The following is a 17625-nucleotide window of genomic DNA, read 5'->3' as shown; positions in this document are numbered from 1 at the left end:
GAAAATGTCCACCAACACACTGTCAGCTATGGGAACACACTGCAGTAAGCTGCAAGATACCAACTAGAATGGTTTGGGAAGAGAATTTTGGCGGGAAAACCAATGCAGGAGTACCAATATTCTTATTATAAAGCAATTAGTTACAGAGTGTCAGCTTTTGGTGCTGTGTCAGCCATTGGAGCATTTACCTTAATTTTTTGCTTTGGCATGTGTGCAGAAGCCTTACACCAAAAAACTTGTAGATATCTTTAGTCTGGTTTACAACCACTCCAAGCTTACTCCAGTGTCTGTCCAGTCAGTACTTTTTATGGTTAGTAATTATGTAACTAGGCTGCTGTATTTACTGCCTCTGTCCAGATGGTGTAATACAGCCCTGCCTCAATGAGAAGGTAGCAAGTCTGCTCAAGTGTGCAGCTTAGTCTCAGCTACTTCATTCTGCTCCTGTGCAGAAGGGCAAGTGGTCTGATGCTGGATTACCAGACCCTCTAGGTGGCCAACAATTCTGTGTTCACATATTCACCCCCATTGTCAGTAAACAATGTCTTGACATGCCTTCCTGTTTGTCTCTCAACCAACGATCAAAACATCTTGAATGTATTGTGGTCTCGTTTATAGATTTGAAGGAGTAGACAAAATACCTTCCTAGAGTAATTATGTATGAGAGTGAAGAAGTAGCGTGAACCTCCAAAAGACTTTTCCTTCATTGGGCTACAAATATCTGAGTGCACTTACTTGAAGGGGTTCATGCACCCTTGATACTTTTAAAAGAATTGAAGTCTATGCTGCTCACCCTTAAGACACTGTCAACCTTGAAGGATGGTAGGCTGGTCGCTGAGCCATTACTCAGCTGCCTCATGTCCATTGATTCAAATGGCTAGGACTTCTGTGCCTCAGTGCACCATTAGAGACCAATCTGACACAATTAGCCTTCTCTTCAGAACACTCTGCCGGTATGCGTTATTAACAGAGGCTGTGGCATCCAGATCCCAGTTAGGGTTGTAGAGGCGACATCCTTTGTTACTAAATGACACAGTGGCCATTCTTCACAATTATTTATTGATTTATTTATTTACCTTTATAACTTGTCCACCTACAGTTAAGAACTTACATGGTGGACACCGCATAAACAAGTACTTACTGATAGCGAATTGGGCAAAGATTAGACAAATATAATACTTCTTTTTCTTTAATAGTTTCTACCTTTCCAGTAACAGATAATTTTAGAAGTAAATCTCCCTTGTGGCTCATTGGGAGTCTGTTATTATTTGCCATTACAACCTGATCATTTGCATTTTCGTGCGTGTAGTGAGATGTGCTGATGGCACTCCTCAGCATCTGCATACAAATGCCTGAATACACATATGAATGGATTAATTTTAGTTTAACATATCACACTGTTGAGGTTGCTAGAGATGGATGTGAGTTGTAGTGGTGAGATTGAGATAGAGCAGGAAAGGCAAATGAGACTACCTCGATTGACTCACAGAAATATTTGTCTTGTTTTCCACTCGTGAAAAATCCAAGTTTGATCCTGCCGGAATTCAGTTCCACTCAGAACCAATCCTGTACCTGAAATATATCTATAAATAATAAATATGCAACTGATAACTGCCCTACTACAAACATTTATCAACAGTATAAAGTGCATTTCTTCCAATGGGACACCTATCCCACAACATCTCGCTACACCCTACCAATCTCACATTGTAATGTGCCGGCCTTGAAAAATATTTGGATGGCTCACCAGTCAGTCAAAAGTTCACCAGTCAGAAGCACCACGGATCGTTATCTTATGCTATTACCGTAATACCATTTATTTATATTTATATATTATTACATATTATATTTATATTACTGCACCAGTCTGTTTTGTTTCTGTGTAACAATGTAACACAATAAGAAATTAATTGAAATTTTTGTACCACACTATCCTATCTGACCACATGTGTGCACACAAGTACTTAATGGTGTGTGGAAGAGCCCATGTGAGCATCCAATATAGCATGCCCGATGCTTAGAGCGGGCCAGGTTCTGGTAGTCCTATAAAGGTTTAAGTCACGTCCCCACACGGGTGACATCACGCCTTGAAGACAGTCTCCGCGGGGTCCGTGCCTCCTAGGCACGGTGGCGCCCACTAACTTGACCAACTATTCAATAACACATCCCCTTCACCACAAGTGGCTTTCCCACCGTGGGGCCAATTTATGACAATAGGCTGCCACAACAATACTGACGTGTTATTAAAAGCAGAAAACAGCAGTGTCCTTTTAACCTCTTTGATGTCTAAAGCTCATGAGACAGTAAGTAAGGGTTACTGAGGTGGCATGGAAAAACATTGGACTTGCCTTCAGAAGAACCTGGGTTTGAATGGCGGCCCATCATTCCCTTATTTCTGTTTTCCATGGCTTGCCAAGCTCACTCCAGGAAATGCTTGGCCGATTCCTTCCGATTAATCCTGACTTGTTGGGTGAATATTTGACTTGATGACTCGGTTGATGAGTCATTAAGCCCAAAATAAATAAAAAAGAATGTTTTACAATAAAAGTTAGCCATACTGATTCAAATTCAAATAAGAGCTTATGAAGCCTTATCACAAGCTGTGCACTGTAAAATATTTGGCCAAATGTTGAACGATATATTTGCCAACAGAACGGTCAAAAGATGTCTTAGCAAATGTCTGTTAACACTTTATCAAGGTTAGACATAGGTACTAAGTAATTTAATGAGTTTCAATGCTGTAAGGTTTTAATATTTCATTAGTGCATTTAAATACTTTGTGTGTCAAAATAATATATTATATCAAAAATAGAGAGTGAGAGTTTGATTGTTTCTTTGTTTCTAAGAATTCAAGTTGAAAACTATTGGACCAATTAAAAAATTCTTTCACTGCTAATAAATTTAAAATATTATAGCTGGACATTGGTTTTAAAAAAATAAAAAATAAAATTAATATTGAAATACCTAAACACAACAGTAAAAAAACACACCATAGATATATGTTTAAAAAGAAGTCATTTATATTGTCACGGTCTGAAAATTTCATTACTTTTTTTTCTTAAAATTATTTTACTTTTGTATCTCGTTAGGTTAACGTGTTGGTATACGTGCGCGTTTCCAGGCTCGGCCGGTTGATTTCGACACACGGGTAATGGAATATAGGTTGCTGCGATAGAAGTTTACAGGCACCGCGGCTTTTGCGAAGCTGCGTGGTTTGCTGATTCTCGCGGGCCGCTGGCCAGGGCTCGCCGAGGGATTGCACCACGTTGTTCCAAAAAACCCGCTGCGCTACGCTAGTCCCTTGTTTGCCGTTTTGTTAGTTCTGCCACGCGAGGCTTTTGTGTACTCGTTTCGAGGACTCTGTCCTGATTAGTGTTGCCATCTTGCGTCCGAGTTTGGAAACGGGGCAGAAACAATCGAGCAGCGCGAGAGGGGGAAGGGGAAGCTCGCTCGCGCCTGCGCAGAAGGAACTGTCGACTTCGCTTGTTTTCGTTTTTCCTTGAGGGAAGGAGGGACAGCCATTTTCCCCATGGCTAAGTTTTTCCCGGTGTTCGTGTTTTTTTGGGGTGACCTCGTTCGGGAGGTAAAACCCTCGTCCAGGGAGAGTACGGGGCTTTTTCGCCTTGGAGACCTCGCTGGACGGGTGCTTCACGACAGTACGGGGCCGAATCACTGAGACGAAGTGAGGGTAAGTGATTGGCAGTGATGGATAGCAAGACGGAGCTTCGGGCTGGAGGATCTTCGTCCAGTACTTAATCTTTTAAGAAATAACGTAGTATTATTCCATCCCTATTATTTTTTTTAACTTAAAACAAATCGACATCTGGTTATAAACATGAATGTAGTGGTAACTGGGAAGTAGACTATTCCTCAGCGGAGCTGCGGCGACGAGCGAACTGCCATGTTGGCCATGTTGTTGTACTGATAATTGTTTGCTGGCCGACTTCACTTTAATGTGTATTTAATGTATTTATTTATTCATGAATCCATCTGTTAACTTATTTGTTATTAATTTATTTGTTAAACCTTTTTTTTTTTTTTTTTTTCAGAGTTTGGTTATTTTGTCTCTAGTATCTGACTTAGTAAATAAAATCTGTGCTTGAATGAATTAATAATGTTTCTTTTCAGTGCATAAATCATACCCTACACTCCCTGTATGGGGAGAAGACTTGGTCTCGGGTACCACGACTCTACCTAATTACCCCCCCCCCCCCCCCCCCCCCCTCAATGTTATTGGTTATTTATTGTTTTGTGTATAGGTGTACGCGGGATGTCTGCCGGAGTCCCGTCACAATATCAGCAAGGAATTAGTTACACCAAGCAGATATGATAATGAAAATATAAATTGTGTATTAAATATATTTTTCGTCAATTTTGCTATCCTTACTAATTTATATATATTTTTTTGTTATAAAGATAGGGTGTAAGTTTATTTGTTTTGTTTGCAATAAGTAAACTCAAACACTACTGGATCAAAAAAAAAATCTTTATAAAGTTAGCTAAGTTTCATTTAATTTATTTTAATAACATCATCCATGGCTCCATATTATATATCCATATTTGTAACTAAAACCAGAGAAAAACCAACCATATTGACTGCATTCTGTTAGCCTGCACTGAGTAAAACTTTACAGATATAAGGTGGTTATTAAATATGAACAATACAATAGTCCAAACAACATGTATATTGAAACCTTAAACATAGGTGGTAGGCTACTCCAATTTCCTTTCGCTATTGTGACGAGTGTCGCTGTACATTATCTTAATAACTGTTTTTATAAAAAATTGGAAAGTACCATAAGAGATGTAACTATTATGCCGATGACAATGTATACGAGGTGTGGCTATTAAATAACGAGACTGATGCTGTAAAAATTTAATGTTGATTTTATACGTATTTACTTATCACCTTCAATGTACACCTCTCTTCAATCTCTACAACGCTCCATGCGAATCTTCCATTGTTGGAAACTTTGCTGGAAGTCTTCTTCTGTCAGCTCCTTCAGGACGCGTGCCGCTTTTTCTTTCACAGCTTCAACGGACTGAGATCTTGTTCCTTTTAATGCAGATTTCACCTTAGGAAATCAAAGTCGCACAGTGCAAGATCCGGTGAATAAGACGGATGGTCTAACACTGGGATGCTGTACTTGGCTAGAAACCTCTTGACAGACAATGCAGAATTAGCTGGCACATTGTCTTGGTGGAGAACCAATGACTTGTCCTTCCATAATTCGGGTCTGTTTTCCTTATTGGAAAAAAACTCCATATATATGGAGTTCAGCAAGAACGTGCAGGGAGTAATTTTGATTAATAGTTTGACCTTAAGAAACCCAGTGAAGGTACACAATGAATATCGAATAAAACAATCATCATTGTTTGGAATTTTGATTTGCTAATTATAGTTTTTTTGGCTCTCGGTGAACTTGGGGGCTCTTCCAGTGCATGGATTGGTGCTTCGTTTCAGGGTTATAAGTAAAAAAAACACAATTTGTCACATATTATTATCCTTTCCAATAAGATTGGGTCATTTTCAATGGCATTCAAAGTGTTGGTACAAACATTTTTGCGAACTTCTTGTTCAACCGTAGGAATTTTAGGAACAATTTTGGCACACACTTTTTGCATGTTGAAATTGTTATGTAAATTTTGCCGAGCAAGTTATTTGTCAGTTCCTACAGTTTTAGCAATCGTACGAATACTTAACCGATTATCAAATCAACCAGATTACCGATCTTTTCGATATTGTCATCTGTTTTTGACATAGAAGGGCGACCTGGGTGTGAATCATCTTACCGTCTTCTCAGCCATCTTGAAAATGCTTAAACCACCCCAACACATGTGCACATGATAAACTATCATTGCCATACACTTCTTTCAATAAATTATAAGTTTCAGTATCGGTTTTTCAAGTTTCATGTGAAATTTCACAATTCGTTGCGCTAATGTCACTCTTAATATTTTTCTGGCGAAACACAAAAACCACCTCTGATGCAAACGAAGGCTATGGCTATCCTTTTTTATTTTTTTACTGAAGCGAGAAGCACTGCATTCCAAAGAGAAGACTTCACGCTACATGCTACACGCTGTCGGTTGCTGGCGTCTGGCACATGCGTCTGGTGCATGCATCCTTCTTCTATAGCAGTGACAGTCTCATTATTTAATAGCCACACCTCGTACGCCAGCCAATAATGACAGTCCTGCAGGCAAATCACAAGCTATTGTACAGAAATAGAATTGGCCTGTGTCATTTCGTCAGTCTAAGGATGAAGCTGTGTTTTGAGATCGCACATGCCTAGTAATAAGTCAGAGGTATGGATCTGTGAGTCAGGCAGACAGTGCAGCATGGTGGTGCGTTCTGGGCCCAGAGTCGAGATGGGAGCCGCCCGAAGAAGGCTATGTGAGCAGTGCCCAGCAGAAGGCCGCGGAGAGGCGGCAGCAGAGGCGGGAGGTGGCAGAGACTCGCAGGAAGGAGGCGGAGGAGAAGAAGCAGCTCGGGGAGCAGGCGGAGGAGGAGAGGGCGCGGCAAGAGCGGGAGAAGATGAAGAGTTTGCGCAAGGTGGAGAAGAGTAGAGAGGAGCCACTTCCTGCGCCGGCGCCCGCAGTGGTGGTGGGTCCCGCACCCAGGGTGGACCCGTACGGGAGCTGGATGGTCGTCAAAAACAGGTACACTCGCCCTCCGTCATGGTGGGTCACGCACCCTGGATGGATCTGTACAGGGGCCAGGAGTTCGTCGTGGTGGTGGGTCCTGCGAACCAGGGAGGATCTTTATTGGGGCTGGATGGTTATCGTCAACTTGTACACACGCCCGCCGTAGTACTGTCCGGACCAAACGTTGTGGTAGCTGGACTCCCTAGTGCTGTAGGCGCGTAATGTCGGCACAGCCCGGCACGGCTGGGACGTGTTGTCTCTGTTACAAAAACATATTTGTGTATCGCTAGTTCTCATCGCTCCCCAGGCCACAACGCTTTGGGTTTCACTTGTCCTTATCATGACACCTTAGGTCCATATCATTTCTTTACTATATAACGAGAAATGTAAAACCAATGGTGTGACTGATATTAGCAACCCAAGGACGGCAATGTAATCAACCCATATGAATGGAATGCGCACGTTACCAGTAGTCTGAATTTCCCCTCGACAGATATTTTATCCAATAATCATCTGTCTCCAAATGTTGTTAGCTGAAAAACAAGGTTAAATATAGATCTGAGTCGGTATGAAGGAATGTGTAATGAAATAAATATGTTACATGCAAATAAATTTAGCAAATGAAGTTTACTGCAGGGGGAAAAAACTTATTTTTAATATACCTCGGCACAAGTATAACTTAAACAAAATGAATTACATGAAAATATAATACTTTCTTGGTTGAAGTGCCACATACTGTAGAAAGAAAATTAAATAAAATCACCCTATACGGGTAATTTACTCTTCAAAATACATGAAACAATAAAACATAAATCTCAGGAATTTAAAAATTAAACTGACCTGGCCGCCGGTTTTAGTTCAATGCATAATACTGTAAACGGAAAAATTAGACTATGAAATGCCACTATACATAATTATGAAAGATACAATATCATTTACAATAGCAAAATCATAAGTATCAATGTCTACAGAATAAATACAATTTTCAAACAAAAATATAAAGGTATATTATAAATAAACAATGTATTCATAACCACCCCCTTAAGGCATTGAAGTCATTTGGCGAAGCTCACATACAAGACGTAATATCCACTCTAAATAATATCATTGACATAAAATATCCATGAAATCAAAAATGTAGCGTTATTAACATGTAAAAACTGAATGTAGGTCTGATATTTCAATACTTTCAATTCATAAATATTACAGTAGGCTACAAAAGTAACAATGTAACGAGTACGATAGCCGCTGTCACTTCTTTCAACATATTTACTTCTGATCACAGCGGTTGTGCTAAGCAAGATGCACTGCTGTCACTGTTGGAATTTATGTCATCAGAGTCGGGCACCACCGATTGATTTTCTTCTGTATTGTCACTGTCACTATCACTATCGCTCCCCAGATGGATGATAAACTCATCTACAGCTGTTTCCATTATGTGGTCCTTCTCCCAATAATATCCTCCAACTTGATAGCATGATCACAGTAACTGTTCCAATCTTGAGCTGTGACTGAATCCATTGCTTTAGTTGTCCGTCATGTAAGGTTGTTAAACTAAATTCGCCAGTAGGGTTATTATCACGAATCAAACGCTTTACTTTGGCCCATGCCAGTTCTATGGCGTTTAATTTGCACATATATGGCGGTAAACGAATTACACTATGTCCATGTTGTTGCAGCAGTTTGTCAACTCTAAAGATTTTCTCTGCTGGTTTGTTGGCACTAACTAGTTCCATAAGAGTACATTTTCTCATCTTTTCTTCACACACTATGCTGTGTCTTCGTAACCAAGCTATAATATCCTTTTTTACATCATACTTATAAGGGGCCTTGTCCATGACTACTACTGAAGCTGGCAGTAAATTAGGAATCACCATTTCGGATATCCACTTTTCAAAATTTGTGGCGTTCATTTGGCCATGATAATCGCCAGTGGCTGAGTCAGCTTGACCCTCCGGGAATAAATCCACCTTTCGAACCAATATTAACAACAATCAACCTTTTTGAAGCATTTCCTGTCATAACTCCATGAACACTTTCATGTTGCCAACATTTCTGGAATGTGAGATTGCTGTCAATCCAAGTTTCATCAAGGTAAAACACCTCCCTCCCTTCAGACCTAACGTTTTTTTTATTTGCGTCAAGTATTTTGAACGCCAACTGACAATTTCTGCACGTTCGATGAACACGCGCCTTTTGTCATAACACTTTTTCCAGACGAAACCCATGTCCTTCAAAAGTCTTTTCAGTGACGTCTTGCTCCATTTCCAACCAATTCTTTCTTTGAAAACCGGCAATAACTTACGAATTGAAGGTATAACATGCTTCACAGTGTAGAACTCGTGTATGACATCTCGTATGAATCATCTGTCAAAACTGTCGACAACGATCTTACGAATTTTCTTCGGCTTGCAAAAAGTAAAGGGGTATACAGTAAGTCCTCGGTTTACGTCGGGGTTACGTTCCTGAAAACCGCGACGTAAATAGAAACGACGCAAAATGAGCCATGTTTCATGCCACTGGCCGGCCACGGCCCAAGGTCGGCCGGAAGCGCTGGCATACAGACGTGACAACGGGCAATTTTATCAGCAAATGACAACCGACAGCGTGGGAAACAAGTCCAACTAGTACTTCTCAGCTTTATAGAATGGTTATTTAATTGTACGAACTGTGGTAGGTGGCAGACCTAACACTTTACTAATCTCAACAGCCCTCTCGCCCGAATCGAAACGTCTCAAAACTTCCATTTTCGTGGCTAATGAAACATGTGTTCTGTTCTTATTTTTTGAAATTACGTTTGAAGATAAATTTAGTCGTTTGGAAGACATCTTATGAAGAAAAAATCATAAATTGCAGTGAGCTGATACTGTAGGCCTACTACAAACGCATTTAATCACGATAAAGTTAACAACGGCACGTTTAAAACTCCGGCCAACTCAATGATATCATAGCGACTGAAGTGCCAAGGAGTTGGACGAAAAGGGGTAGGAGAAAATGCTGTGTCGTTGCGGGAAGTAGATAACACTTCTACGTGCGAGATACGTGGGTGGCTGAGCGGGCGGGCTGGTAGTATTGCATCACCGCGTGGAGAGCAGCGGAGAGCAGGAAGCGTCCCTCATGATGTATGATAAGATAAGGCGGTGAACGTGTAGCTTACGCTACATAGCATAAATTAACTACTGAAGGAAACAAAGAATTATAAACGAATTATATACGGTGTTTTGGTTAAAATAAAGATTTACGGTCATTGTAAACGACGTTATTGTGAATCGGCGACAACTTAAATTGAAACATGAGTACTCAAACATTAGCGACGTTAATCCGAAACGACGTAAATCGGTACGACGTAAATAGAGGACTTACTGTATTTCACTTTTCAGTATGATATTTCTCTTTAGACAAAAAGGCGTAGCATAGAATTGAAAAAGAAACCGTTAGGTTGAACTACAATTTCATTAAACAATAAAGAATATTTGCGATTGTTAAGGTCATTTGTACGAGCATTTCTAAGGTAGACTTAATTTACATGAAAATGCAAACACATGTGTTTATCTACTTAAATACTATTACTTTCTCACTGGCATAAATGATGTTCCCACGAATTCATCATACAACGGTCGATACGGCCGCTGTAATTTATGCCGAAACAGAATATCTAACGTGCCTGCATGAATTAGTCAGCAGTGTTAAGAAAATTATTTATGTTATTATTTGTGTTGTATTTCAAAACACCAATATGGGGTGTGGGGCCGATAGTTGGTGCTTTTACCCAAACAATAAATACTTAACAACACGAAAGAAACACAAAACTGAGATTTCAAAACAAGCTTTAAATTACTTAGTGATGGCAAAACTTTCACTCAACTATGCCTTTGCGGCCATTGCATTTCTATCTATGCTGCTTTTGCGATTTGTACTTTTACATTCCAGTACGGACGCGGATATCGTAAAACCGCATAATGGAAACGTTGAACATCATTTATACCGTGTACACTGGAATTTCACATCATAATTTTATATAATTTAGGCGAAAAGTACAATTATTTAAAACGTTTTGCTTTGAAAACAGGTTGGGTACATTGTACATACGATATTCAATAAACAATATATTACTAGGTTTGACGATACCAGCTCCCTATCATTTTACAATTCAACCCGGAAACATTCGATTTTAAAACATATCACTTTGTCACCAAATGGAGTAAACAACATTGCTCACCGTTTTTTCCCTGGAGTTCTCTGAGGGTCATTTGGATGTTGTCTGCTCCATTTCCTTATGAGCCATTCCACCTCAATTCAGGCAGTTAGCAAGATAATGTGTCAGGTCATCATCTCAGATTTGCTTTAAAAAATTACAGCAGTTACAACCAGTGCAGTCAAGAAGTATGCCAAAAGGATTTTGTCCCAAAAAATTTTTTCCCCATGTTATAGCCTTTTGAAGTTGGTTCAAAATCAAAAAAGGTGGAAAAAGGGGTGTTTTTTAAATGAGCGGCATTTCAAAACTATTTTACTGATTTTGTTGATTTGTTTTTTATTTTGTACCTATTATAGTGAACTACAGAGTGGAATAGTTCCAATGAGCCCAACGACAATATCTTTAAGGGGGGGAAACTAAAAAATTTGGCAAAAAATTTAGATTTTTTTGGATTTTCAAAAAAAAATTTTTATGTGGAATAATCAATTTTCATAAAAAGTAATTCTGGTAATATGTAGACCTATTACAGTAGTTTTACAGGAAAAATTGTTTTTAATTCTATGATGCATGGAATTATTAAAATTTAACTTTAAAATTTTCAAAATTTGACAAAAGTGCCATTTTTGATTGAAAATTACTGAAAAACCCCATATTTAAAAAATCTGAAAATTTGTAACTTTGTAGTCCTCACCTTTATTAATAGCATGCACTTTGTTGGATAGTGTGTTTTTGCCTGTAAACATTTCTAGAATTTTTTGAAAATGTAATGTCATTACCTTTTGTATGTTGTGCATGCTCAATTAATAAATGTTTTGTTGGTATCTAAATAGTATGTGATAATTTGTAACTGGTTTTGTATGAGGGGAAACCTTGGGAAATATGAACGGGGAGTCCCTATCTGAATATTCCCAGGCGCTTGCTGTAAGGGGAATCCCTGGTAGCTTGAGGGAAATCCCTGGTGACCATAGGGGGAATCAACTATAAGACTACAAGGGAATTCCCAAACTTTTGCTGTTACAGTTGTGTTGTGTGTGTTCATGGGTGATGTTCAGCTAGTGAACTAAATCATGTCTGACTTTCATAGTACGGAGAGAATTAAATGTGTGGACTACATTAAAAGGCACAAAAAAAGTGTGTATAAAAGTAAATGTGTGAGGATGTGTAAGGTGAATGATTTAGCAGATGATATTCAAAAGTTTGTGGGTGTATCTGTTTCAGTAAATAAAAATGATATTTTGTGTAGCAACTGTGTTACTTTTTATAAAAAGAAATTTCTGGAACTTGCTGAAGATGCAGAAGAAACATCCACATCAGAGAATTTTATTCCGGAGGATGAACTAGTAAGTGTTTTAAATAGCAGTCTCATTAAAACATTAAATGTAGAAGTATCACCATTGAAATCCCCTTCAGAGGTGAGATTGGATAGGAGAGAAGGTTATGCGAGGAAAAAGAAGATAAAATTAGTTGATGAGTTAAAAACTTCTGCTGTGAACAAATTACAAGACATATATCACGTGCATCTTTCAAGTGAGTCTGATGATGAAATGCCTGTGTGTGTCAATTGTAGTCTATGGTTTTCGAATATTGACTCAGCTCTTCATACTTGTAACTACAATGGAAAAGTACAGCTACTAACATTGGTACCACAAACATTTAGTAAAACTGTATTGAAGGAAAAATTACCTTCAGTGTCAAAGTACCTCATTGATAAATGTCGCACAGTTATAAAAAATAAGGGAATTTATGCTCAACCTGACCCCTATAGTGGACATCCTTTACCTACACAGGTACAAGATCTAGCATTATCATATTACCTAGAAGATAGTAAAGACTGTTCAAGGGAAAGTCCAAACAAAAAAGATGTTATTTGCATTAAGGATGGTAATGGCGAGAAAGTAAAAAAGGTTAAAAGATTCATGACAAGGTCCATCAAAGAGGCATACAAAGCATTCAAAAAAGATAATCCTCTTATAGAAATTAGTCTTTCAAAGTTTTATGCCTTACGACCAAGATGGGTGAAAATTCAGCCAGAACAGACTGTGTGTTCTTGTATTTACTGCAGTAACATGCAACTTATCTGTGTAGCTCTTCGAAATGTAACAAATAACCAAATTGATGAAGACTATCTTCTACTGAAGTGTTTGTGTGACGAAACAAGGAATGAAGATTGCTGGCTCGAGGAGTGTGGTGACTGTCCTGGCACAGAAACATTAACTGTTGAAAACTTTGGCTTGGATGAAGGGGAAGAAGTTACATTTGCGATTTGGGAACATGGTGACCTCATAAAAAAAACTGTATCTGTAAATAATTTTCTGGAACATGTAAGGCATTGGGTTAAAAAAGCTATTCCTCACATTTACATTAGGAAAATACAAAGGGAAGGAATAGCTGAAGCAAGAAGTTCTGTCCAACAAAATAATGCTCTTGTTTTACATTTTGATTTTGCTGAGAACTGGTCAGTTGTATTGCCTGATGAAATCCAAACTTACCACTGGCAAACTGATCAGCTTTCACTGTTTACCTGTGTTGCATACTTTGGTGCGGAAATAAGAAGTTTTGTTATAGTATCTGATGATATAGCTCACGACTCTGCTCACGTTCTCTGTGCTTTAGAGGTTATAAAACTGGAAATTTCAAAATTTTGTCAGTTAGAACTTTTGAGTTCAATAGTGTACATTACAGATGGGGCAGCTGGACATTTCAAAAATAGGTTTCAGCTGTATGAACTATGTAAAAATACTCAAACTGTTGAAAAAAAATGGATTTTTTCTGCTACAGGGCATGGCAAAAGTGCATGTGATGCAATAGGTGGTTTGTGTAAACACTTTGCAACTAAGTTCAATCTTCGGGCAGAGTGTGTTAATGCCATTAGAGATTCTGCTTCATTTGTTGCTGAAGTAGGTAACCTTGTACCAAAGATAACTCTATTGGCTCTTGAAAGTAAAACAATTCAAACATATAGGTCATCTAAGGAAAAAGAATGGGCTACTGTAAAACCCGTTGTTGGAATACAATCTAAACATTACTGGCTGATTAAAAATGAGACATACATGGGACGCACAATTAAAGATAAAATAGAAATAGTTGTACAATCTAACCAGATTAAAACACATTATTCAATAAATGATTTCCAAGTAGGCCAGTTCGTTGCTTGTGTATACGATCAGAATTGGTGGATGGGACAGATCACTGGTATATCTAAAGAGTTGAACGACATGACAGTGTCTTTTATGCATCCCCATGGTCCAGCTAAAGGGTTTCAGTGGCCACAGGAATCTGGAAAGAAGAAGGATGAATGTCCGGTGCCACTACAAAATGTTTTGTTAGCAGTAAGCAATCCTACTCCACTTGGACAATCAGCAAGACTCCACACTTTGGACAAAGCTGAGTTGATGAAGATCCAGCAGATCTACTGTCTTTAATCAGCCAAATAATATTTTAGGAAGTTTGTCAATATATGTTACATATAGTTGAGGAAGGGTAAGCAGTCTACATATAATTAATTATAGGTACATATTGTTGGTTTCAATTTTACTTTGAAATTTTGGTTTTCATGCAAGTTAAAGAGTATGCATATGTATTATATGTGTGTATATGTATTGTGCATATTATGTTAATGTGATAATGTATACACATACTCTCCTTTTGTAATTCCCAAGGTTTCCCCAATTTACAAATTACATCTCACTTTTTGGAAACTAACAAAACATTTGTTAATTGAGTGTGCAGACCTTAGAAAATGTAAGAAAATTACATTTTCAAAAAATTCTAGAAATGTTTACAGGCAAAAACACACTATCCAACAAAGTGCATGCTATTACTAAAGGTGAGGACTACAAAGTTACAAATTTTCAGATTTTTAAAATATGGGATTTTTGAGTAATTTTCAATCAAAAATGGCACTTTTGTCAAATTTTGAAAATTTTAAAGTTAAATTTTAATCATTCCATGCATCATAGAATTAAAAACAATTTTTCCTGTAAAACTACTGTAATAGGTCCACATATTACCAGAATTACTTTTTATGAAAATTGATTATTCCACATAAAAATTTTTTTTTGAAAATTCAATAAAATTCAAATTTTTTGCCAAATTCTTTAGTTTCCCCCCCTTAAAGATATTGTCGTTGGGCTCATTGGAACTATTCCACTCTGTAGTTCACTATAATAGGTACAAAATTAAAAAAAATCAACAAAATCAGTATAATAGTTTTGAAATGCCGCTCATTTAAAAAACACCCCTTTTTCCACCTTTTTTGATTTTGAACCAACTTCAAAAGGCTATAACATGGGGAAAAAATTTTTTGGGACAAAATCCTTTTGGCATACTTCTTGTCTGCACTGGTTGTAACTGCTGTAATTTTTTAAAGCAAATCCGAGATGGTGACCTGACACGCTCCTGCCTGAATTGAAATGGAATGGCTCTTATCCTCATTATGCTGGACTCACTCACACCGGTATATATCGCTGCTCTTTCTGTTGCCTTCAGAATTGGTGCTGCGAGACATTTATTTTCTGATTCACTATCACAACAACTCACTACTTCAGCAATAATGTCTCTTTCTCGACTATGAATAACTTTATGAGGCCGTCGGCAGCGTCCACGTCCACGTCCGTCCATTTCCGTACGTCTCGTAACACGCGCTGCGAGTTGGTCACGTAGCAATGTTTTCATGCTGAACGCTACACGTACCGACCTGCGCGCGCATTGCCTGCCCCTCCGCTGCCTTGCCCCTTCACCCCCGCGCTGCCAGCCATCACAACATTTGGTCTGGACAGTAGTGGAACCTGCACCCAGGGTGGACCTGAACGGGGGCTGGATGGTCATCAACAGGTACACTCGCCACAGTGTTGGTGGGTCCTGTATTCATGATGTACTCGTACGGAGGCTGGTCAGTGTCGGCAACAGGTACTGAGCCCAGCCATGTGTTGCACCCAGATTGGACCTGTACGGTAGTTGAATGGTCGTCGACAAAAGGTATACACGCCTGCCGGTTTGGTATGTTTCGCACTCAGGGTAAGCCCATACAGTGGCTGGACACTCGTCCGTCGTTGTGGTGGGTTCCGCACCAAGGGTGGACCCAAACGGGGGCTTGTTAGTGGTCGACAACATGTACACTTGCCCACAGTGTTGGTGGGTCCCGCACCCAGGGACTGGACAGTCGTCGACAACATGTGTGCTCATGGACCACGCACCTAGACTGAATCTGTATGGGGGCTGGACGGTCGTCGACAAAATGTACACTGGCCCGCTGTGGTTGTTGGTCCCACACACTGTCATAAACAGGTACACTCGCCTGATGTGTTTGTGGGTCCCACACTCAGGGTGGTTGGACCCGTATGGAGCTGGACGGTCGTCGACAACATGTACATTCGCCCGCCGAAGTGGTGGGTCCCGCACCTTGGGTAAACCTGTACGGGAGCTGGATGGAACAGGTACACTTCCCTGCTTCGGCGGTGGTCGTCGACAATAGGTACACTCGCCCACCATGGTGGTGGATCCTGCACCCAGAATAAACACGTGCGGGTACTGAGGTCTTCGAAGAAAAGTACACTCGCTCACTGTGGTGGTGGGTACAGCCCACAGGTTTGACCACCACAGGGACTGGACGGTAGTTGACAACAGTTATGGAACCTGCCATGGTAGTGGATTCTGTGCACCCATGGTAGACCCATACATGGGCTGGACGGTTGTTGACAACAGGTACTTTTGCCTGCATGGAGCTGGACTGTAGTTAACAATAGGTACGCTTGCCCGCCTTGGGTGTGAGTCCTGCACCCAGGGTAGACCTGTATTGGGTCTAGACGATCATCGCAAACAGGTAAATTCGTCCGCTGATTTGGTGGGTCCCACACCCAGGGTAGACCTGTACTGGGTCTGAACGATCGTCGCAAACAGGTAAACTTGTCCACTGAGTTGGTGGGTCCCGCACCCAGGGTGTCCTGTACGGGGTTTAATGGACATCAGAGTTTGGATGGTCGTTGACAAAAGGTACACTCCCGCACCATGGTTGTGGGTCCCGCACCCAGGGTGGACTCATTATGAGACTGGATGGTCGTTGACAAAAGGTACACTCCCGCACCATGGTTGTGGATCCTGCACCCAGGGTCGACCGTATGTAGCTGTACAGTTATTGACAACAGTTACACTATCCCACTGTGTTTGTGGGTCCCTAACCCAGCTTGGACCTGTACTGGGGCTGGACTGTCGTTGACAACAGGTACATTCCCTGTTTTGGTGATGGGTCCCGCATAAAGCTGGCCCTGTAAGAGGCCTGCCATGGTGGTGGGTCTCGCACCTGGGATGGGTCGTACCGGGGCCGAATGGACATAGACAACAGATACACTCGCCCTTTGTGGTGGTGGCAGCGGCTTCCGCACCCATGGTAGACCCGTACGAGGACTAGATGGTCGTATACAATAGGTACACTCATCTGCTGTAGTGGTAGGTTGCACCCTTATTAGAGCTGGACCATCATTGAGTATAGGTACACTCATCTACTGTGGTGCTGGGTCTCGCACCCATGGTGGACCTGTACGGGGACTGGATGGTTGTAGACAACAGGTACACAGGCTGCAATGGTGGTGGGCCCACAACCAGGGTGAACCCATACGGGGACTGGATGTACGTTGACAGCAGGTACAGTTGCCCACCTTGGTGTTGAATCTCGCACCCAGATTGGATCTGTACAGGAGCTTGATGGCTGTCGATAACATGTACACTCAACCGCCTCGGTGGTGGGTCCCGCACCCGGGGTGTACCCGTACTGAGACTGGACGGTCGTT

The 17625-nt window shown here is 40.4% G+C and overlaps 1 protein-coding gene across 2 annotated transcripts in view; it reads left to right on the top strand.

Annotated features, from left to right (window-relative positions):
- The window catches only part of LOC134531118 (WW domain-binding protein 4-like), a 142825-nt gene that overhangs the window by 118527 nt on the left and 6673 nt on the right, over nt 1-17625 (top strand). For both annotated transcript variants that reach the window (XR_010074938.1, XM_063366689.1), the window contains exon 5: nt 6363-6660. Coding sequence is in view for 1 of the 2 variants with exons in the window: in XM_063366689.1 (XP_063222759.1) it covers nt 6363-6660 (298 nt within the window). In the remaining variant the exon portion in view is untranslated. The remainder of the gene's footprint in view (nt 1-6362; nt 6661-17625) is intronic.

Source organism: Bacillus rossius, chromosome 3 (genome assembly GCF_032445375.1).
Source record: "Bacillus rossius redtenbacheri isolate Brsri chromosome 3, Brsri_v3, whole genome shotgun sequence".
Taxonomy (NCBI): Eukaryota; Metazoa; Arthropoda; class Insecta; order Phasmatodea; family Bacillidae; genus Bacillus; species Bacillus rossius.
The sequence above is the reverse complement of the archived record's forward strand: the minus strand, read 5'-3'. Positions and strand labels throughout refer to the sequence as shown.